This window comes from Ruditapes philippinarum, unplaced genomic scaffold, assembly GCF_026571515.1.
Source record: "Ruditapes philippinarum isolate M1 unplaced genomic scaffold, ASM2657151v2 ctg933_1_1_1_1, whole genome shotgun sequence".
Classification (NCBI taxonomy): domain Eukaryota; kingdom Metazoa; phylum Mollusca; class Bivalvia; order Venerida; family Veneridae; genus Ruditapes; species Ruditapes philippinarum.
Window position 1 is genome coordinate 160163 of NW_026855336.1, and position 24846 is coordinate 185008.

Below are 24846 nucleotides of genomic sequence, written 5' to 3' on the forward strand. Positions count from 1 at the left end.
AGGTCAAATAATAAGAAACAAGCAATTAACAAGGTAATGTCCAATGAATGGACACTCGCGATCATCACACTGACCTGTTAAATTTGACTTGATTTTCTTTAAAAATGTATCACACATACGTCCAATATCTAGTAACTGATAATTGCTATGTTTTAATTCCAATAAAACATAGCAGAACCTGTATGTACTGTCTATACAATAACTAGACACCAACTAAAGAAACAAAATGTACATGATTAACTAACTATATACGGGTGAATTAGCACAAATATATTGGAATGAACATATGTTGCTCGCTACTTGCAACTCGTGCGGTTGCGAATTCAGCCATCCGCTAACAGAAAATATATTACACCATGCAAGTTTCGTGGTGCCTCTTTTAGTTCCACGGAACAAATTAATTGTCTAGTATTTATTATAAAGCTTATCAAAATCAGATTCAAAATTTAAATGTTGATTTTATATATAAGACATTTATTCATATTCATAACGTAATATGCTTTTATCAATAAAGAAATTTGTTGCTACAACATTACCTAACATATCCCGTAAGATGGTAGTTTATAAACAACCTTTGCAACCTCCTAACTTTTTAATCACGGGAATGTTATGTTTTGAATTTTTCAAAACAGTATTATTTTGCAGACTAATCTACTTGACTTGAGCAGACGACAATATAGAGGTTGTCAGACAGCACGTGGGTTGAACGCTACTAGCACGCGGGGTGAACGCTATAAGTTATTAACATTTACCCTGAAAGGGTTTACCAGCGTTTCTCACATGATACACCTTTTTCATTTACATTCATTCCTGTTAACAAATGTCATCCTTGGGAGAGAATGTTCATGGCCTTTATAGACAAGTGGTCTTTCATATTGAGGTAACTCTAGTTCTATTTGAGCCGCGTCACGACAAAACCAACAAAATGGGTTTGCGACCAGCATGGACCCAGACCAGCCTGCGCATCCGCACAGTCTGGTAAGAATCCATGCTGTTCGCTATCAGTTTCTCTACTTGCTATAGGGTTTGTAAGCGAACTGCATGGATCCATGCTGGTCGCAAACCCATTATGTTGGTTTTCTTGTGACGCGGCTCATTTAATGAATTAATGTTTGTTGATGAGTGGCCTTTATTCACAGGTTGATCTTTATTCAGAGGTGTTCTTTTATACAGGTTTGACTGTATGTTACATATAACAAATGAGACACAAAATACAAGTTTTCCTATACTTTATTCCAAAAAAAAAAAAATCATACAAAATATCACCTTCGGGTTATAGTAAATAATCTACTGTACAATAATTATAACAAAAAAAATGTACATGTATACACAAATCAACAGTTAGAAATAAATGCATCTTTAGCCCTGCATATAGTGAAGCACTGTGTAAAGTGTTAGTTACTTTCACATATAAAACATAATGTTACACAACTTAAAATACACAACACAGGCAGAACAGGCCATGGTTTCATGCAACAATTGAGTAACTATTTTAAACACCATACATGACTTCAGTAGCTTAAATTATTGAGGTGAAAATCGCAGTTAAATATTTCTCACTTTAGATAAATCTTTTTTTATTTCCATGTTATTCCATGTAGTTTCCATACTTATTATACTTTTATAGATAATTTTATACAGCACATTAATTTCTGATGAAATTTATATGTGTAGGCTACAGTTTTAATTTAGACATATAGTAGACTGATCAAAAACTTTATGATAGAATTTATCTTAAAATATCATATTCTATGACAACAGACACATTTTAAGCGAAAAATTGTGGGTCACAGACCTTGAATTTGATATGTGCATACATTTTTTTTGCTTTTCAAGACATGTATCCTTAAATTGTTTTATATATAATAATGACTGTGCTATTAATAGACACATTACAAAGTTACATCAATATTTTCATGAAACCACCGCCAGAACTTGCCTACATTTTCTAAAACTTTCCAATCAACATATTAGGCCACAACTATAAACAATAAAAATGTACTGAAATGGGCTCATTTTTATGTCATAACCTTTAACCTGCTGGGAAAGGAAAACTGATAAGCCCTGCCTACCAGTATATAGCCAGGCCAGCCTGTACATCCATGCAGTCTGACCAGGCTCTATATTGGTTCTTAGCTCCTTTCCTGTATTTTGATATAGTTATCCCTTACACTACAAATAAACTGTTCCAAATTCAAAAGCTGGGGTAAATCCATTTCACAAATTCAATAGGTTAAAGGTTAAATGACTTTACATGAGATCATCAATTGGCCAGTGATGTTTATATTTAATTGAAAGCTAACTAAAACATACATACAATCTTTCTATATTATTAAAATTACACATACTCAGATAAAGTAAAATAATTAATGAAAATGTGCTAAACTTCAAACAAGTGTTAATGCCTTTTTTCTGTTCTACTTTAAAATTAAAAGTTTCCAAAATGGCTCCTTTATGTATTTCTATTATGGATAATAAATTACTGTCAAAGCTAGTCAATAAATCATACAAATCATACAACAAAAAAAGAATTAAACAATAAGGTATACAAGTTCTCTACTCAACAAGATCTGTTAGTAGGACATTGTGCTCGACTATTCTCAGTGCTCTATAGTAAAACAATAGCCTATATTTTTTAAGCTCAGAAAAGGCCATAATTCTGTCAGAATCTATGTTAAAGTAATGGGCTTTAAACAATGACCTTCTATTATGCTCTCAAATAAGTGTTTGAAGTTTCAACCCATTCGTTCCTTTCAGTACTTTGGCAGATACCAACTTGCATGCAAAAACTTAACCAAAGAGTGACGGTGATGCCTGAGTGAGTGCAACAGCTTTCCCTATCCTTTGAATAGTCGAGCGAAAACGGAATGTATAATTAAGAATCAAATCTGTTATAGTTTGTTTTTTTAAAGTCTCTCCTTTATTAAATTTAAAGGGAAACAACAATGTGTCACTCCTTTTTTAAATTTCAAGGGAGACAACAATGGTTAGTGTAATAAGTTACCTTCCCTGATACAATTTTGCACAACCAAGAACAAAAACAAAGAGTTAAATAAGATATACTGTAACATGAAATATCAGTGAAAATAATGATATACAAAATATAAAAAAAAACAATTATGCACAATATAAGGGAGACAAATCCTGTCAAAAGGTAACTGTTACTTAAACTAAACATGTACAGTGAAGTCACTAAGAAAGTAAATATTTCTATGTACAAACTACATGTACACTAAAGTTAATAACCTCTAAAGTTTTAACATAACACTGAAAATTGAACCATTGAAGGTCACACCAAATATGGCAAAAATGAAAATATTGCAGGTTTGTTTTGATTGAGACTGTTTGTAGACAACAAAGGTTGATGTAACTATAATATGGTAGCATGAAACGTTTTGATATGTCCACAGGTGTGTTAAACATAAAACTGTGATTAACAGGACCACCTTCCTTCAATTGGACCTTTTAACTGTTTTTTATCAAAAATAAGATGAAAGAAAAATTAGACTGATTTCAGATGACAGTCCAGAATTAGAGGTCACATGTTAAGAAATCACTGAAAAATTTCTTCTTTAAATATTTACTAAGCTCATTCTTTATGTTTCTTGTTCACAAAGTTGATTGTATTTCAAGTGACTGCATATACCTCGCAACAGAAAGACAAGATCTCCATGTTAAAAAACACAAACAATTCAAAAGAATCAGAGTTATCTATATAACGTAACAAACAAGATTTTTAGAATATATGGCAAGATATGTAACCCAACGTAAAATAAAATCAACCAATTTTGTTAGCTCAAATGTATACTTCCTAACTGACTATATAAAATTAGTATTCATTAGTGTAAACATATTAACTAAAATCACTGTTTAATATTAAGGCAGTAGCACACAACCATTAAGTTTCTAAAGAACAATCCTTTGAAAAGTTTTACAAAAGGAAAAAAAAATCTCCATATGTGCACACAACCTGAGCCATTATGTACTCTGACAATATTAGAAATTGGCACAATTCCAAATTTACATTTTTAGCCATATTTTACAACTGTTTGGTTTGATCAATTGATGAAATTTACAAGAAATTTGCACAAATCAATTATGTTTAAATTATCAAAACATTATTTATTGTTATATATAAAATAATCATAATTTAATGTTACAAAAATTCAGTTTTAACACAAACACAAGAAATTGATATTATATGTAGACAAAAGTCAAAACAAGTTAAAAAAAAATAATTAAAGCTTAGAATACTTAGAACCCATGCACTGAAAGTTATACAATATTTTCACAGTACATTAGTAGTTAAATACAAACTAACTTCAACCAATAACCTGTTACATCCAGTAGATATATTAGCCTTTGCCACCAGTGGCAGAAAAATAAAACTGGCCAGTGTAAACCTTGGTAAAGGGTCATGCCAATATGCAGTGTCTAATCCTGAAATGCCTTTACGCTTGAATGGACTGTTCCAAACTCAAAAGCAAGGCAAATCCAATACATGAATCCAGCAGGTTAAGGGTTTGTTTTAACACATATAACCACAACACATGATGTATGGCACATATACATTCATAATTCAACATTTTACACAATAGTTTGTATTTTTTTGTAAACTCATGACACAACATATGATAAGAATTATACCAGTATTATGTAAACTTGTCCATGGTATACAAGTATTCAGTTAATATGACCATATTATACCAATATTCAGTAAACATTGTATGCAGGTCATCTGTCCATATTATACCAGTATTCAGTTAACATTCCCATGGTATATATGTATGCAGGTCACCTGCCCATAGCATACCAGTATTCAGTTAACATGACCATGGTATTCCAGTATACAGTTCCGTTAACATGACCATGGTACAACAGTATGCAGATGACCTGTCAATGATATACTAATCATGGCTATACTAATCATTATATCATGGCTCATATAGACATATTGACTTATTATATGTCAATAGTCAATACATTACAAGACCATATTCATATAAATATTCACAAATTCACTGATTATAGTTCAACAGTTATCCCTTTAATCTAGTACTGTGTAAGAGATAAACATCTTAATTTCTAATGTATTATGGTTTGATATTGCATCATTTCAGATGGCTAGATGATTTGTAATTCAGTTCATCACATTACACCTAACCCTTAACAGTGCAATATTTAACAATAGCACACTTGAAGCTAAACTTGGTGTTTATAATTCTGAATAATTGTATACGAGACAAAAACAATCAACAACAAATTGCATGAAAAGAAATAAACTCTTTATGGATATATCTCCACTTCTGTTTAGCATTCATAAAATAAAGATTCCTTTGTGTAACGTAAAAGATAACCCTATCTTGCTGAGGTATCAATATGACAACTTTATATTTCTAGTAACATAGAACGACTGACCTATCACTCATAGGTAAATAATAATCCTTCACTCAAAGGTTAATAATGGCCCTTTACTCATAAATAAATAATGGCCCTTCACTCATAAGTAAATAATGGCTTTTCACTCATAGGTTAATACTGGCCTTTCACTCATAATGACCCTTCACTCATAAGTAAATGTGCTTCACACATAGGTAAATAATGGCCCTTTACTCATAGGTAAAAAATAGTGTTTGCTCATAACTAACAACCTTCACTCATAGGTAAACAATGACTTTCAATCATAGGTAAATAATGACCATTCACTCATACGGAAATTAAGCCCCTACATTCATATGTAAATTATTACTCTTTATACATATGTAAATTATGATTCTACATTCAAAGGATATTTATGACCCACTTCACTCATAGGTAAATAATAAAATCTATATTTTGACAAATATCATACTTAACTGCTCCCCATTGTGTAATATGCTCTTAAAATTAAAACGATTTTTACAATGTAATAGTTTTAACAAGCAAATTCGTTGAATTTATATCCCCTGCCAAGTACTGGTTATTATTAACACAACAACTGAAGACATACGGCTTTATTTATATATTAATCATGGCATAAACAGTAATATTCTTTGAACCTGATAAATATTCAGGGAAATAACAGAGCCATAACTTTGTGTTAAATAGTAATATCTGGAAATGCCAATGAGATGTATGCATACTACATAACTAATCAAGGGCCATAAATCTGAGTTATAAGTATCTGACTGGAACAAGGCGACTATATGCACATCTCCTCTTAGTATCCCATAAAGTTTCATTGAATTCCAGCCAGTAGTTACAGAGAAGTAGCACGGAAACGATTTTTACTCTATATGCATACTGCATAACTAATCAAGGGCCTTAACTCTGAGTTAAAGTGTCTGACCGGAACAAGCCGACGATATGCCCATCTCCTCTTGATATTGATGATTCCCATAAAGTTTCGTTGAATTCCAGCCAATAGTTGCAGAGAACTACTCCGGAAACAAAATTTGGACGGACGGATTGACGGACGGAAAACACCAAAACTATATCCCCCTCCCGATTCCATCTGTTGGGGATAATTAGATAGTTAGACAAAGTATGTGGTTAAATATACAATGACAGGATGATTCTGCTAACATAAAAATAGACGTGATAAAATACTCCTTACTCACTGTGGCAGCATAGAAAATATGTTATATGCATGTGTATTCAAAATATGTTTGACATAATATCACTGTGTGTAGTATTACACAACCGAGCGTGACTTCATGTATATGAATACAGAACTGTGTTCACTTTTACATGTACAAACTACACAGCTTACAATACTTCACATATATGTAACATTCATTTTCATTGGACAATTGTGACATTTATATAATCTCTATACACAGGTATTGCATATTTATGAATTAATTTTGATTTTAATCAAATAAAGCAATTATGCAGTGTTAAGAATTTGTTACAAAGACTTTTGACATGTTTTTATGGCCATGTATAAACATATGTTTGCAATATAACCCAAACCTTATGATTTTGGTAATATAAGTTTACAATCATTTATAATATGCCATATAACCAGTCAAAAATCTATATAACTAATACATGTCTAACAGTATATTTGGTGTAATTTGACATATACATGTATAACAATGGTTTTGAGCTATTACATACATAAATAATTAAATTTCATATATTTGTTTTGGTAGATGAGGTATCAGGCGAGGATGTCACAAAATATTTTAGAAATCTCTAGTAATCATCTACAGAATTTTTCAATTTAAACTCGGACATAAAGTTATGTTGCAGCAGCATGCAGCCAGAACTCCCTGATTACGTTTACAGAATATATAGTTTAGCCATTACTTCCTTGATTTTACTCTGAATAGATCATGTTTAGATACCTATGAGGCTACAAGAAGAATAAACGTTTTTCAAATAGTTTCTAAAAATGAATATACTTAAGAGTTGTAATATTTCCTCTTCCCCCCCCCCCCTCCATAAAAGTAACCATGTAAAGTACAGACAAGCATAAGTTTTTTTAGATGATTATGTGATAAAATGGATCTATAAACTAAAATAGAAGAAACTGGTAAGACAAACATCTCATGAATTAATGCTATTTTTTCTCTCTTTCCAACATAAACTACAGACTGCTTCAATGTCATAAAATTGTAAATTGTCATGGTCTCCAAAATATTTTTTGCTGTAAAGTGATGTCATTTCCCCTACAATACCTTACTAGGAGTAATGTCATTGACTCCCACAATACATTGCAGGAAGTGATGTCATTGACTTCCACAATACCATACAGGAAGTGATGTCATTGACTTCCACAATACCATACAGGAAATAATGCCATGAACTCCACTATACATTACAGGAAGTAGTCATTAACTTCAACAATTCATGATAGAAAGTGTTGTCATTGACTCCCAAAATACATGACAGGAAGTGATGTCACTGACTCCCACACTACATTACAGGAAGTGCTGTCATCACCTACCACAATACATTGCAGGAAGTGAGGTCATTTTCCCCAACAGTCGTAATATCATTTTCCTTCACTTATGAAAGTTACGTGTGTCTACTACGTTCAATAATCTAAAACAAAACACATTCTGTACCAGACTATAAATACATGTATACCCATATCATACTTTTGTATTCTGATCAACAGAAGTTTGTTTGTAAACTCATTCTTCATGTCGCAGCTAATATCTAGATAAATACATCCCAAAACTGTCGGAAATCACAGATCTAGTAGAAAACACACATTATCTGCACAGTGGCAGTGTAAGAGTTGTGGCCCTTGGTGAGACAAAATGTTCAGTAGAATAATGTATGATGATCAACATCAAACATAGACTGGTTTATCTGTTCCGTTTGGTAAGTTCCATACACAGTCAAACTAAAAATAGAATTTTGAACAAATATAAGTATTCTTTTCTAATAAATTTGTTCATAGAGAATGTAAATAAATAGTAAAATAAGTTATAATTGCAGGGAATAAAAATTAGTCAAAAATTTCAACACATTCTGTTTTCTTTGACAGTTTAAACACATTGCAAAATATTGACTTTGTTTCACACAATTGTTTTCAAATTATTTTATGGTATGTTGGCCATATATCTTTCTCAGACTACTGATGCATTTCTCTCATACATTTCAGTTGTTTAGATTGATTAATTCCGTACAAGATTTAACAATTAATGGGACATGCTTTTAATGTACAACCTTGTAGAACCACCAAGTTTCTTAACATTAGAGAATCTAAAGGCCCGTTGGGATTCGAACCCAAAGCCGTAAGGGGCAAGGAGTTTCAAGACAGCAAACTTAACCATTCACGCACAGAAGCCACCAATCTCTATCTCACGAGACTATTACAGGCCTTCTTTATATGTTGTATACTAAATGGAATTAAACAACAGAATATGATTGCAAGATGAAATTGAGAAAAAGAAAGGTTTCATTTTTTAAGAATACTGTTTAAGTGGTTAGGTTAGCAATGCGGATATATAAGCAAATTGAATTTGGTAAATTGATGAAAATCACTAAAATTATCTCTAGCAAAAATATCAACCAACCTGTCATTAAGGCACTAATATTTCCTCATGCGAAATGTCTGGAATTTTAAATTCGCTAACTTTTTGACATGCAGAAATATCCACTTATACAGTAAATGAAGTATGTGTCCTACAGATAAACACTTACATCTTGAAAGCTGTCATTAGAATGAGTAGATCCTGGTGCATAACTATAGCTGGTACCTGTCATAGGGAAGAAGTCTGGAGGAACTACTGTACTTGGATTAATCTAAAAGTAATATTCTGTTGGTCAGTTGTGTTAAACATATCACATACGCAGTTTTATATTGTCCACCAGTATTCTAAATATGTGAAACAATTATTTGGTACCAAAAATACATTCAACAAATGAATTTATTCTAGAGAGCAAATTGACCGAGGCAATATCTTTAAGGAAATGTTTTAATACTGTTGACTTATAGACACAACAACAGAAAAACTTTAATTTCAACGATCAACTGTACACTACCTTGATTGCTTCTTCACAAAAAAGAATTTAAAGTGTACTTAATTTGTGCATTTTTTCAAGCATCCGAGGAGAACCACTGATTTTTTTTGCTACCTTGATAGCTCTGTCACAAGAAAGAACCTAAAGTCCTTGATTGGATTTAAACCCACTCATCAGTTTTTACCAATCAGTCACAGAGGCCCTGACCATTAATCTAACTTTTTACCAATTGGTCAAAGAAACCCCTACCATCAATCTAACTTTTTACCAATTGGCCAGAGAGGCCCCTACCATCAATCTTACTTTTTACCAATAAGAGAGGCCCCTACCATCAATCTAAAATTTTACCAATTGGCCAGAGAGGCCCCTACCATCAATCTTACTTTTTACCAATTAGAGAGGCCCCTACCATCAATCTAAAATTTTACCAATTGGTCAGAGAGGCCCCTACCATCTATCTAACTTTTTACCAATTAGAGAGGCCCCTACCATCAATCTAAAATTTTACCAATTGGCCAGAGAGGCCCCTACCATCAATCTAACTTTTTACCAATTAGAGAGGCCCCTACCATCAATCTAAAATTTCACCAACTGGCCAAAGAGGCCCCTTCCATCAATCTTAACTTTTTTACCAATTGGCCAGAGAGGCCCCTACCATCTATCTAACTTTTTATTAATTGGCCAGAGAGGCCCCTACATCAATCAAAATTATACCAACTGGCTAAAGAGGCCCCTTACATCAATCTAACTTTTTACCAATTGGCCAGAGAGGGCCCTACCATCAATCTTAAATTTTACCAATTGGTCAGAGAGGCCCCTACCATCAATCTTACTTTTTACCAATTAGAGAGGCCCCTACCATCAATCTAAAATTTTACCAACTGGCCAAAGAGGCCCCTTCCATCAATCTAACTTTTTACCAATTGGCCAGAGAGGCCCCTACCATCTATCTAACTTTTTACCAATTGGCCAGAGAGGCCCCTACCATCAATCTAACTTTTTACTAATGCAAGAGAGGCCCCTACCATCAATCTAAAATTTTACCAATTGGTCAGAGAGGCCCCTACCATCAATCTTACTTTTTACCAATTAGAGAGGCCCCTACCATCAATCTAAAATTTTACCAACTGGCCAAAGAGGCCCCTTCCATCAATCTAACTTTTTACCAATTGGCCAGAGAGGCCCTTACCATCTATCTTACTTTTTACCAATTGGCCAGAGAGGCCCCTACCATCAATCTAACATTATACCAACTGGCTAAAGAGGCCCCTTACATCAATCTAACTTTTTACCAATTGGCCAGAGAGGCCCCTACCATCAATTTAACTTTTTACCAATTGGCCAGAGAGGCCCCTACCATCAATTTAACTTACCTTCCTCTCTATGAGATCTGTAAAATTGAGATATCTAAACAGCTTCATGTTTTGCAGAGAATACAAATCTACTAGACGTTTCTGGGGACTCTTCATTAATAACTGAAACATACAAACATAGTATGAACATTACTATATTAAAGATTCTTATTTACATTTACTTTTTTTATTCAAATTCATTTGTTGTTGCTGGTAAGATATAATTAAAACTTCACAGAAATAATTGGATTCAGTATTTAAGTGATTGTTTATTTTACGAATTTGTTTACCTCCAGGACACAAGTTTTTTTCAGAAATATATTCCGGTCATAATTTTCTAAAAGTGTCCATGCATTTTGTATCAAAACTTAAAAATTAAGGGTTTTTGTTGTTCTTTTACAATTATCAATATTTTTTTCTCATTTAAATGCCTCCATTCACATAATTTCAATTTGGTTAGGGCCCAAGAACAAATGACATCAAAGATCTTTTCTTCAACCATTGAAAATTGCTTTAAAAAACCAACACAAGATAAAATTCAATATATTTTACTCGCTGTTCAAGCTTGTAAAAATATATGGAATTTTATCCATGTTTCATGAAAAATACATATTCCATATTTCACTCAAACAAAAAATTATCTTCAGAGCTAAGAAACGCATGTAAACATTATTTATGACAGAAATTTCTTACTTTATTTACAATATCTTGAGCATCATCAGATACAATATTAGGACAAAGATAGTCGGAATCTAGCACTAGCTTTGCCATCTCTATATGATCTTTCGCCCCATCAACTGGATACTGAAATTATAAAAGATGAAAATAATATATCATACAATTCAGATTTTAGAACTGATAACATTATAGAAAAAGAGTGAAATTACAGAGACAATGTTCAAGTTAATATTAAATATCCCTATTTCCATGCATTACAATTTTTACAATTCATATTGCTTTCATTCAAATGACCAAAAAAAACTTGGAATATGTCGATAGGACAAAAATACAACCACATTCCACTGTTTTGTCAGTCTACTGACATACAGTAGATTAGTAGGACAGACATACAAATCATTTTTGGAAATAATGCAATAAACACATATGTAAAAGATGTAGGCATTTCTTGGGGTTTCTTTTCACTAGTTCATAAATAGATTTGAAATTTCTAGATAAGTAAAAAATTTGTGGTTGTTTTGATTTTTCTTTAAAGTCGTTGAAGGCAATCCACACCAGGAACAAATGGAATTTCTTATTTTTAGGTGAATCAACAGAATAATAATATCAGACATATGTTGCCATTCAGATCAGAATATCCATCCCCAGGGGACGTGTCCATAGGGGGTTACCGAAAGACTTATATTTCGAACTGCACACATATGTCACACATTTTTTCCTGCATATTTTACCACATTCCATTATACTTAAAATTCTTAATGTTAATAAAACAAATTTCCATAGAAATTTATGTCATAAAACCCTTAACTTTGTTCTTAAAACACTGTATGAAATTACAACTTCATTCATAAAGGTAAAAATTAAGTCATGCAATTCTATAGCACATAATTCACCTGGCACCCTCCATGCCAGACGAAATTTCCTGGATGGGTAAAACTAACGAGAACGCCAGTCTGATGTGCCAGAAGCAGTCATATTAACCTGCTTAACAAGTCAACCTGTATACCTAACCTGAAGGGACTGCTTAACATATGAGCCGTGTCAAGACAAAACCAACATAGTGGGTTTGCGACCAGCATGGATCCAGACCAGCCTGCGCAACCGCCAGTCTGATCAGGATCCATGCTGTTCGCTATCAGTTTCTCTACTTGTAATAGGGTTGGTAAGCGAACAGCATGGATCCTGATCAGACTGAGCGGATGTGCAGGCTGGTCTGGATCCATGCTGGTTGCAAACCCATTACTGCGAATTCACTTATATTTGTGGGCATGAAATTTCGTGGTTTTATCAAAACGGGCATTTTTGTGGGTTCTTAAATTCGTGGATTTTCATTTTCTTGTAAAAAAATTTAGTAACCTAATGCAAAGTAATCTCTAACTTAATCGCCGAACATTTTTACTTACAGCATGTACATATCTTTACGTGACACACAGCGCTTGTCAATAAATTTAATCCTAGCCTCTGGACATAACTCTAATATAGCACAGATACTGCCGATAACTGGCTGCAATTAACACATTTATGTGACATGATATGCACAACCATTAGACACACTGCCCCTGCAATTCGCCGATGTAAACATCGCATAGTTTATACGACACTTGACACGTTTTAATTAGCGAGTTTAAAAAGTTTACACCCAGAATTGGTCTTACCATATTTGACAGTAACTACATGCAACGTCACAGCGACTGTGTAAATTTACATGCATAAATAACAAGAGTATGTGTGGATCTAGAAAAAGTCAGTGGCATCTTTGATGTTTATGTAATAGCATTGGCACAAATACAGATTAAAATTCATTTAAACTCGATCATTTAACAATGACAAAAGAATGTACAATTTATCTGTTTTAGCGATTGTATTTTTTAACAGTTTTGTGTACTTACGACATATATATCAAAGATATTTTTTTAATTTATGTGAGCAAACTGACATTTTTTATAAATTTAAGGGCTAATTATTGGATGGCCTGGGTTCCCATATTTACCCGATAAAGATAAGTATTTTAACAACGATCAAGTGTGTATATATGCGACCAACATTTGTGACAGTAAATTGAGGACATATAATCGGGCTTTCTTTCAAGTTTCTTAAATATTGCAAACTGATTTTATCTGTTACTAACCTGATTATCTGTACTGTATGTATATACAGTAAACTTCACTTATAGCGAACACGGTTATAGCGAACTTCCGGTTATAGGGAACAATTTATTTTGGCCCGAATTTTGGCCTTCTTTATTTAATATAAAAATATATGGTTATAGCGAACACGGTTATAAGGAATTATCGCTTATAAGGAACTCATTTCTTAGTCCCAATTTAGTTAATAGTACTGAAAATTACACTTTTTTAACGAACTCCAAAATATATGCTATCCGTAAATAGATCCCGCATTTTCAACTTTTGTTTTCATTCGCACGGATTAAAACTCGTGCGAATGTACCGTTTGTCGTTGTATGCACTTCAATACATCTATTCTAATGAATTTGTATAGTTTTCTATTTTGGATACTTTTAGCATGAGCTCTTTTCACCAAGATAAAACGGTTATTTATTTATTTTCTTCAATAGTTTTGCTCGAGTAAAATAATTATAATAATTTATAATCGGTTTTCAACATTATCATGCATGCTTGCAAGCATAATCCATTGCAAACTGCAAAGTACGCTTGATTTAAATGAAAAGAAATCTATATCTTACATTAGTAAAAGTCAACCTTAAATTATAATAGAAGATATTCAATATAAAAGGAAGGAAAAATCGAAAATCTTGTTTATTCTCAATCATGGAAAAAAACGAAAATAGTTTAGAAACAAAATATTATATTTTATGTGAAATTGAGATAAGGAGTAAAACTAAAACTGAAATAGCAATGATTTTCAAATTCCAAAAAGTACGCTCTCGGGTAGTGTGTCTAAAATATAAATAAATGACTAATATTTCTATTTCTTAATCAAATTCTCTTCAAAACTGGCGGACAATGGTAAACAATCAGTTCGTTATATGTCAATCTGTTCGCTATAAAAACTCCTGATACAACGAACTAATTCGCTTTATGCTTACAAGGAACTCCGGATATAAGGAACAGGTTTTGAATATCCCAGTGAGTTCGTTATAAGCGGAGTTTACTGTACATACATTTCACGAAAATTGGCCGGAAAAGAGCCGATGCATGTTTGTAATATATAGAACAGAGACAAGGTAAGATTAATTTGTTGGGATAAAATTTCGTCGGATCTTAAATTCGTGGATTGACCTACCCACGAAAACCACGAAAATTCGTGCCCCACGAATAATAATGATTTTACAGTATGTTGGTTTTGTCATGACGCGGCTCATATTAACAACAGTTTTACAGATGATGTTCAGTGTCAACCTGTATCTAAAATGACTAGCCTTTGCCAACAGTATACGGCCAGATTCTACCAGTTGTAGTTTCATTTTTTCTTAATATTTGATAATGAAATCCCTTTAACTTTGAACCGACTGTTTCAAATTCAAATTCAAAGCAGGGCAAATCCATTACACAAATTCAGCAGGTCTAACTTCAACAAGATGTAATAATTTATATGCTGTTTAAGTATAATGTGATGTAAGCTGTACTAAATAGATTGATATTATTATAATATGTATACATACCTTTCCGACTAACATAGCATACATGAGTATACCCAGTGACCACCAGTCAGCAGTATGACCATATGGATACACAGCTAATACTTCAGGTGCTAGAATTATAACAATAACAAAACACACCTTAAAGTTATATTATGCCCATATTTTCATTGTCAATTTAAGGCAAATTGACTATATATTTCAAAAGATTGACTGTTATAATAATTGACCAACAGTTGAATGATATCAGAAAATGATAAGAAGAATATCTGTCTAAATATAAAAAGACTGCCCCACACTTTTTTTATAAATTGAAAGTAACATTTAAAATCTAGCAACATGATAATTACAAAATGTTTTCAAATAAAATATCATAAGTTTACTTATTGTATAGTATATAAGATTTATTAACATACCCATATATTGTAGAGTGCCACAAACTGTTCTGGTTTTCTCCCCTCGGGCTAACCACTTAGCTAGACCAAAATCTGTTAGCTGCAGATGACCTATATGTAACAATAACAATGATCAAAGATATGTAAAACATTGTCATTTACTACCAATACATGGTATGTGGTAGCAAGGCCGAGTGGTAAACGCGTCAGACCAGTAAACTAAGGATTGCTATCCATGTTGGTTCAAACCCCGTCAGAGGTGAGAGCAAGAAGTTTTACACTCATTGCTCAGTACTGGTTGGATCCAGTGTTTATAAGCTTAAGGATTCTTTCACAATCAAACTAAAATAAATTCTGTATAAACCAACATTTATTGAGAAATATACTATAGAAATAAGAAATAAATTAAAATCAGATTTTTGTGCAATTCTTAGCCCAATTTGAGTGTGTGGGGACTGCATTTCAGTTTTTGGTCATTTTTCACATATTTAATAATTAATGTGAAATATTGGCGGGAGTGAATGACCTGAAATTTTGCACACAAGTTATTGGCCTAGTCCTACATCAAATGAACATTAATCTCAAAAAATATTTCCAGTCCCATCATGTCAAAAAAAATCTCAGTGAAGCCCTTTTAAAGTTGTACGCTTTATTGACTCAGGTGCCCTTCTACTCTGTTTCTGGCATGAGCAGGCATCTTGGAATACTTTATTGCTTTAAGTTCTATCAGCCTTATATAACACATCTAAGTTATCAATACTTACCATTCATGTCAAATAGTAAATTCTCCATCTGAAATGAATAAAATTGCATACAATCAATGACTAGTAGCTGAAAATAGGAGTAATATTGGCTTGAATATGTGTAAGCACTGTCTGAAAATTATTTGTAAGAGGATCTAAATTTTTGACAAAATACATTTTCCTAAAATACAAACAAGTGCTCAAATATGTAACTGTAAAAAGGAACCTTTTCAATAATGAACATAGAGCCAACAAAATTTTTAAAAATTGACATTTTTACCAAAATAAACAAACTCAAAACTACATAAGCTGAAATATTGTAATATCTGGCTCTGTCTAGTGACAGAGTATGAAACTAACAGTTGGATGTACCTGCCATTACTGACCTGTAAATTGTAATGTTTACCCAATCTTTAAACATTATTTAAGCTCTATCAATAATGGTATAAACACGTATTAATTTCGTTTTTTTATTATCAAATAACCTCGTCATGGAAACAAATCAAAATGTCACTTTAGTACAGTAACGGGTTAAGTCCTTCTAAACTTAAGAGGAGTTAACCAGTTATTGCACTAAGGTGATGAAATAACAAAAATATTGTCCCACATTTGCTTCCTTTAGGCTCACATGTCACTTTTATGTTTATATTATCATGTTAATATACGGAAATTTAAAGACTATAGCTGGGTAGTGAAGAATGAAAAATATCACTCAGCTTTAGAACACTTTCAATATACATGTACCTGTTATAATAACACATGTATGAAACATAGGTAATAACTTATTCTTGACAAACATATTTACCTTCATATCCCTGTAAATAACCCCTGACTTATGTAAATAATCTGAAACAAAACAGAATTCGAGTATGTAAATTGTATTATATTTACTTATTTCAAACTTATCAAAGAAATTTTTTCATTCACTTAATCAGTGAAATATAATCTATATCATTTATCTTATAGTTTACCACATTTCTGTGAAATTTTCCTGTTTCTTCAACAAGTATCATTATATAAATAGAAAAAAGTGTTTGTGTTATCAAAATATGAAAATTATCTTAATTTAAGGGAAGTATTTTTTCCATTTTCACTTTAATGACTTGTTTGTAAACTATTTCCACTTATCAACAAGATAATGCATAATGACATACATTTACTGACAAGTAAAAGCTAACATTTTAATAGGATACTTACCTAACACCATAGCAAGTTCAGCAACATAAATTTTAACAACCTTCTCAGGAAAGAATCCATGAAATGTCCATAAAGTAAACATATCACCAAAGGGAATGTATTCTAATACTGTAAAAACAAAAGAAATTATTATATAATATACAAACATAACAAATAATACATTAATAACATTACAAATAATGACTGGAATCACAGCTTTTAATTTACAACTATATCTTTAAGTTATTTGCTATATTTGGGATAAAATGTTCAAATTCTTTTAGTCTCAAATGAGTATCGGTATTACATTGATATATTTGATAAAAAATGACTGTTAATTAAAGTTACTCTAGAAACACTAAACAAAAAAAACTGTCAACTATAAGTTAGCCTGTTTTGTACATAAAAACAACTGATCAGTTTTTTTACAAAAAAATGTATTTGACATACTTGAGGCAATATTTATTTTTTGGTAGATTTTTTTGATAGATCAGCTATAAGTGTGCTTGAGGACCCAGATTTTTAATCCATAGCAGCACAATGCAATTGGTATGAATCCCACAAGGGATTATCTGTTTGTTTCATGTCATGAAGATATATACTACAAGATTAACTGTGTAATTTGATGTGGCAGCATGGCTGAGTGGTTAACGCGTCGGACAAGATCTCATGATCGCTTGCCGCATGGGTTCAAATACCATCAGGGGCAAGTCGTTGTTTCCTTGAGCAAAAAACTTTACATTCATTGCTCATTACTGGTTGGTTCCAGTTACAGATTGGAAAGTGTGTCTATAAGCTTAAAGCTTCCTTCACAATCGAACTGAAATAAATTCTGTATAAACCAACTGTGTAAAATATAGTGCACAATGAGTAAAAACAATTGATCCGCCACTAGAATGCCTGGAGGATCGTCATATGATTGGATATCATCAACAGTAGCTGTCAGTAGGACAGCTAGACTATTCTCAGTGCTTGACAATAAAACAAGTACCACGATAATGTAGAATTTTCTAAGTTCAAAAAGGGCCATAATTCTGTCAAATTTATGTTAGAGTGACGGCCCATTCCCTTCAGTAGATTTGGAGATAGAAACTTATATCAAACTTTTTAACCAAAGTGTGATACTTACACAGGCAAGAACAACAACAAATATATACTCCCCCCCACCATCCCCTCCCCCCCAAAAAAAAATTAAGTAAAATGATTCAACAAACTGACCTATGTACAGGTGTTTTCTGGATTGCCAATATTCATGACATTTCACAATGAAAGGATGATCCCCGAGAATTGACTGCAATAAATATATATATATATATATTAACATTATAGACAAATAACAGCAGTACCTTACAGCGGCATGTTTACTGATTAGCCAAGAAATTTCAAGAAAATCAAATTTGAGAAGAAGTTTCTACTATTTTTTTAAAAATAAAAATTTTGTCAAAAATTAAGTAAAGGGTTTTTCATGCTAATTTGCAGTTAATGGTTTTTTATTTCAGTATTTTATTTTTCTTTTCAAAAATTTAAACAAAAATTTTTTTAACTTTGGCAGAATTAAAACTTTAAAGCTTTTTTACACTTAAGAAATACAACAAAGTATCCCTTTTTTAATCATTTTAAATTGTAAAGTATTTAAACCAATTAGGAAGAGGTAAACTAACCTGTTTGGCTGCCTCATTTTTTCATTTCTGGATTAGCATTTTCTACAAAAATCTGCTTCTTTTCTAGCAACCCTTTTTAATTACAAAGCAACCCTAATCATTGTAAATTTTAAAAATTTATCATGTTATCATCATTAAAAATCATCAAAATTTTTCATCTTTTAAAATGATCATATTTATTATCATCTTATCATTATAAACACAAACATTTCCATCATCATAGTCCATCATCATCATGGCTGATTATTGTCACAGTTATTGTCATTAATATTATGTTTATCATCATCATATTTGTTATCATCATAATCATGATCGTCATGACCATCATTATGACAATCAATATTACTTTTAAGTTTAAGAGTAAAGCACATGAAATTCATACATTTTGTTACATAAATATGGCATATTGTAAAATAATCATATTTCTTTATTTATTCATTAGACACAATTTACTTAATGTTTTTAATACAATAGAAATACAAAGAAGGTTAAGATAAATATTTAAAATAATTTCAGCTCATATTGCTGAATTTAGATGGACTCATATGATTGTGTACATTTGTTAAAGTTTACAGTAACATGAAGTATTGCAGGTATAGGTTCAAGGTGGTGGAACCTTGGTGAAAACAATAATGTTAAAGGTTTAAACCCCTAAGATTTTTTCCCGTCAATTTAAAACTGAAACATTTGCAACAAAAACAGAATAATTTTTTGTCAAAATCTTTTTTCTTTTTGGGGTTTTAGGATGATAATTGACAAATTTGGCCCATCATTTTTTAACCCTTATAAGAAAACTATAAAAGTATATGTTTTAGGTATTTTTAAAATTTGGTATGACTTTTACAGGGAAAACAAATATAAACCAAAGGTTTTCCATAACTTCATGCAAATACTGTTTTTTCAAACTTTCCCCCTTTTCTTTTACCACATTACCAAAAAGCCCCCCTTGGCAATTTATTATTATCTGTCAAATATATAGAATACATTTACGGTACATTTTAACAGCTTCAAAAGTAAACGAAGGCCTAAAAGTGCTACTGGTATCTTATTTCTGTCTTAAAACTTAAAAGCTTTTTATTTTTGGTGTTCTATTACAGTTTCCAATTCATGGTACTCACTGACCATTATAGCTGACCCATTTTTAAGATAAAGTGATTTAACATTTTGTATGGCAGACAAAACACTATTTTGTGAACATTTTGCAAATTATATGTACACATTCAACATTGTTTTCTTTATGCTTCAAGCATCTAAAATGCTCTAAATCTATTATTTATACAGAATAAAACATACATGTAGGTTGCCCTGATGGGTATTCATTTCTGAGGCTAAATATTTATGACATTTAAAATATATCATGAATTATCTGTATAAACAGCTAAATGTATATATCAATAGGTATCCCGTAGAGATTGGCACATTATGCCTCCGAAATCAATGTGTATTAAATACCTTAGAAATGTCAAAAGTTTTTAATAATGGATTTAGAGTATGTTAGATGCTCAACAGAGGAAGAAAATAGCCCTGAATGTGCATTTATGTATTGTAAAGGTAACAAAATGTAAAAAAAGTTGTATTTTGACTTCCATCACTTTGATTGTACCTGCCAACAAAGTAAAAGAAGCAAAAATAGTTCATCTATATGGCAAATGAGTATTTTTTGGAAACTGTAACAAGATTAAAATTGTCAAAAAAATATAACAGCATTTCTGAGGCATAAAGGGCTTTTAATCATGTCTGAGATAGGTATGCAGAAGCTATGCAGAAGTTAAATTCTTCCTGTATACAGATTTCAAATAATTAATAAAAATAACAATATCTATGATGACAAAGAAATCAAATACTACACAAGTAACGATGTACAGTCTCACTGCTCACTACTCAACTAAAGAATGTTAATTCATTAAATAACCTCAAACTAAAAATGGACTACTTTAAATTCAAACAGGTCATGTCCATTACGCAAATTCAGCAGGGAAAGGGTTAATGGTAACAGAAGCAAGGCTTTACTCTAAGCAAATGATTTATCTTGCATATATTTTCAATCTATTTCCAGGTAGACAGTAAGGACGTGCATTAAACATGAATTCTTGAAATGATAATTGCAATATCAATCTGCCTCCCTTAAAGGCCCATTAAGGTTAAAAAATGCTATCACTTTTATTTTTCAAAAGTTTTTTATTTTTGGTAATCTTATTTTCTTTAAAAAAAGTTACTTATCAATTGGCTTTTATATGCTTTTTGCATCTTGGCAATTACAGTTATTTAGTACAGTTACAGTGATATGGTATTTAATATAGATGTCAAAATACCACTTTGTTTTGGCTACTTTTATCACATACTATTCCATATTAAATTTTCTTTAGGTGGTGTGTACCTCACAGTCATGTTCTTATTAATGAATTATAAGACCATAATAAAACACATATTTGCCATTTCTACAGAATGAGAAATTTATTTTTTTCTGAGGCTTAATGTGCCTTTAAAGTTTAAATTCGGTGGGTTTTTGTTGATTTTTTTCCAGCCTAAAAAATGATATTTCTGACACAAATAAAGTCATATGGCAGAACTTACATCAAAATCTGAGTCCTTTGTTCTTACAGGAAAGTCTGGTAAGAAAAGAGCTTCCACTAAAGGAACAGAGAGTTGGGGTTGCTGTGACTTTTCTGCTGAGTCTGTTGTATCTACTCTGTCTATTTGTGTGGTAGATTTCCCTTTAAACAGTTTCCAGTTGCTCGCCTTTCCACCACGACTAAACTCAGAATTAACATCCAATGTCTAAAAAAATGAAAGAAAGTAAGAGTACTGTATATATATTCTACCATAAATTTTACTAAGCATAGAAAAAAATATCATTACAAAAATTAAATTAATTTAATATCGACAGTCTCAGGGTAAACTTCAAATCAATATTTTACAAATGTACCTTCTAGATGAGGTTCTAAAGAAAAAGTTGCCTGCAAATATGTTTTTCTGCAAAACATTTTCACTGATTGACTTTTAAGTAGTGAGGTCTGTTCTTTAGAATTTCATTTTTATACTCATCAGATGGCTAAGCCTAAGTGTACTTGCTAATTTATGCAAGTGGATAAACTTGTGAAATTTCAAACCACTGAGTAATTACCCAGTTCATACACATGATACAGGCACTTTTGCAGGTGTATTGTTTGTGGGCGACAAATTGTTCAATAAGTAGTTCATACACATGATACAGGCACTTTTGCGGGTGTATTTTTTGTGGTGGACAAATTGTTCAATAAAAAGTTCGCTGTACTTTAAGACAATTATGCCAGGCAAACATTTTCATAAATGATTACAGGAGGTATACCTATAAAATAGACTTCACTTGTGTTTTTCATAGAATGAAAACTTATACGCGGAAAGTCCGAGCGGGGCCAAAGGCCCCGCGACGCGAGGGCTGTAGCGCTTTAGTGAGCTCCTAATGAGCTGTGAAAAAATCCTTAGTTAACTGGGCAGCGCCATTGTGAAATCCCTTTGAGCTAAATATAGATATCACAGCGCGTTTAATGAGCGTCTACATAATTCAGACTATTGCTAAATAACACTTCCGGTGAAAGAATGATGTACAAAATCAGAAAATAAACATTCCTTTCATTAATAAGAACTATAGTTACCAGGGTTCTCACTAGGACTTTAAAACATGGAGTCCATGGACTCCCAACCCTGAAAAAGTTGGAGTCCAAAAGCACGTCGCAATTAATATGTTTACAGATTAGTCATATAATGCTCACAATAGTATTGCTGATATTTTGAATCTTCAAAAGACTTCCAAAGTTTATAGTTATTCAAAAGAAACTCTGAACTACATAGTAAAATTATTGTTTTGTTGTTAATATTTATTATGAAATTATTTCATTATTATTCATCAACACATGGAAATCGTTTTTTTGTTGTTTTTATACCAAATCAAATTTTATTCTGGTTAAATAAGTCCACTCTAAAGACAAAAAGTTTATATTTGTAAAAAAAAAACGTAAATGTATATAGGCAGCGTTTAGCGGAATGAATAGGAAAATCGTGTACAGCTTCACACAGTGTGTAAGAGATTCATCCGATCGACAATTATTTTAGCAAATATCTTCAAAAGGGGGCAAATTGAAGATCGATATTTAAAGATTTAATGTTGATTAAATAATTAAGGGACAATTCTTTCGCATGTTTGGCTTGGAAACCGAGAATTTTTGCGAAATTTTAGGGTTTCTGACGAACGTGAAATCGCCGATGTTCGGGATAAAATCTAAATATCAAAGAAAAGCGTATGTGTATTTTGGTTTGTTGTCCTGGCATTTCGGCACAATATCTTAAATTCTTAATACTCTTATAGAAAGTTTTTGCAAGAATGAAACTAAAGCAAAATTGTGCCTAGAAAATGCCGAAAATATTCGACAATCATTCAAAATTACACTCATTTGTAATTTGAGAAAACAGTCTTTAAACTTGCGGCGTAAATAGTCGATAATTTTATCCTTTTGTCGGTAAAATTTGTTAATTTCCAATCAACTGTTGATCAAAGATATAAAATTATCACCTCGTGTTATATCTGGTAATTACATGTACTGTACAGCGCGTGTATACATTAGTCTGATCAATTAGCGTGATAATGATCGGAAGCGTTATCGCTGATTGGCTAATCGCTTCACGGGTCGATGTGCATAGGACCGCCTATCTATAGACTGACACGCGCTGACGCATTTGTGTATTTGAGGTTGTAAACAATCGGTAATGTTTATGCGTCCCCAGGCAAAATTAAGCGTACGTGGAATCCTTGCTCTGAAATATTTGCGTCCTGCTGTAATAAACATGCGTACCGGGACGCCCAAATAAGCGTCCCCGAGAACCCTGGTTACGATGATAAATGTAAAAAGTTTCTTTTAAATCCTTTTTGATAAATTTGCACATTGAAAATAACGTAAAAACAACAGATGTGATTACAGATTAACAGAAAATTGCGGACGGGATTTTCCAAATGCCGACGCATGCGCAGTGGTCCCTCTTCCGATGATAGGTTGAACACCAGTCACCACCAATTTATTTGTTTCTGTTTACGGTACAAAATACCTGCATTTACTTATTAACGAATTGCATGATAGATCTGGTTAACATGTACACTAAACATGTTATGCTTAAATCATAAAACATAAGAGCTTTCCGCGCCATAGGTAGCACCTAATTTCATATTAATTAAATGTATTATTATATAAACTTATATGTATAAATTACTATAATCACAAAGTTTAAGTACTGGAAGTTTATCTAGACACTGAAGTGATGTAACATCAGGTGCATAGCTATATATCACTTAATTTAACTTTGCAAACAAGCTGTTCATCAGCAACTTTACTCGCCAGTTGGGCATGCAGAAATGGATTATTTTGTCGCCCCATTTTTTATTTTACTAGCCAGGGCGAGCGGACGGGTGCTAATTCCAAAGACTCCTGTATAAGACATTTAGAAGTTGATATATCTCTGTTTTAATTTTGAAGTAAATATGCACCTATGATAGTGTGGTATTGATATATCTTACATTATATGGTGTATCTTTAAGAGAAAATTGAAAACACCAAAGCAGGAAACATGAAATTTGAGAGGATTTTTTACCTGTGTGTCAGGGACTGACTGCGCTTTTCTTAGCGAATGTTTCTGGTTGTTGTTACCCATTTTATGTCCACACATCAGTCTTCATGTCGTCTGCTAAAGTCAGATCTTTTCATTTCAATGAATATCTTCTTTCTTTGTTAA

At 32.1% G+C, this 24846-nt stretch overlaps 1 protein-coding gene and 1 long non-coding RNA gene across 2 annotated transcripts in view; one reads left to right on the forward strand and one right to left on the reverse strand.

Moving 5' to 3' along the window:
- The window catches only part of LOC132743002 (uncharacterized), a 127037-nt gene that overhangs the window by 49867 nt on the left and 52324 nt on the right, over positions 1-24846 (forward strand). The window lies entirely within an intron of this gene.
- LOC132743004 (ribosomal protein S6 kinase-related protein-like) lies at positions 1213-24845 on the reverse strand. The gene is made up of 12 exons (XM_060731510.1): positions 24706-24845; positions 21661-21864; positions 18644-18716; positions 17447-17554; positions 17055-17095; positions 16271-16298; positions 15528-15617; positions 15136-15224; positions 11508-11618; positions 10836-10937; positions 9142-9243; positions 1213-8338 (listed from the first exon to the last, which is right to left on the reverse strand). Exons 1-12 carry the CDS (start codon positions 24778-24780, stop codon positions 8285-8287), a joined length of 1077 nt encoding a protein of 358 aa, XP_060587493.1. The 5' UTR covers positions 24781-24845; the 3' UTR covers positions 1213-8284.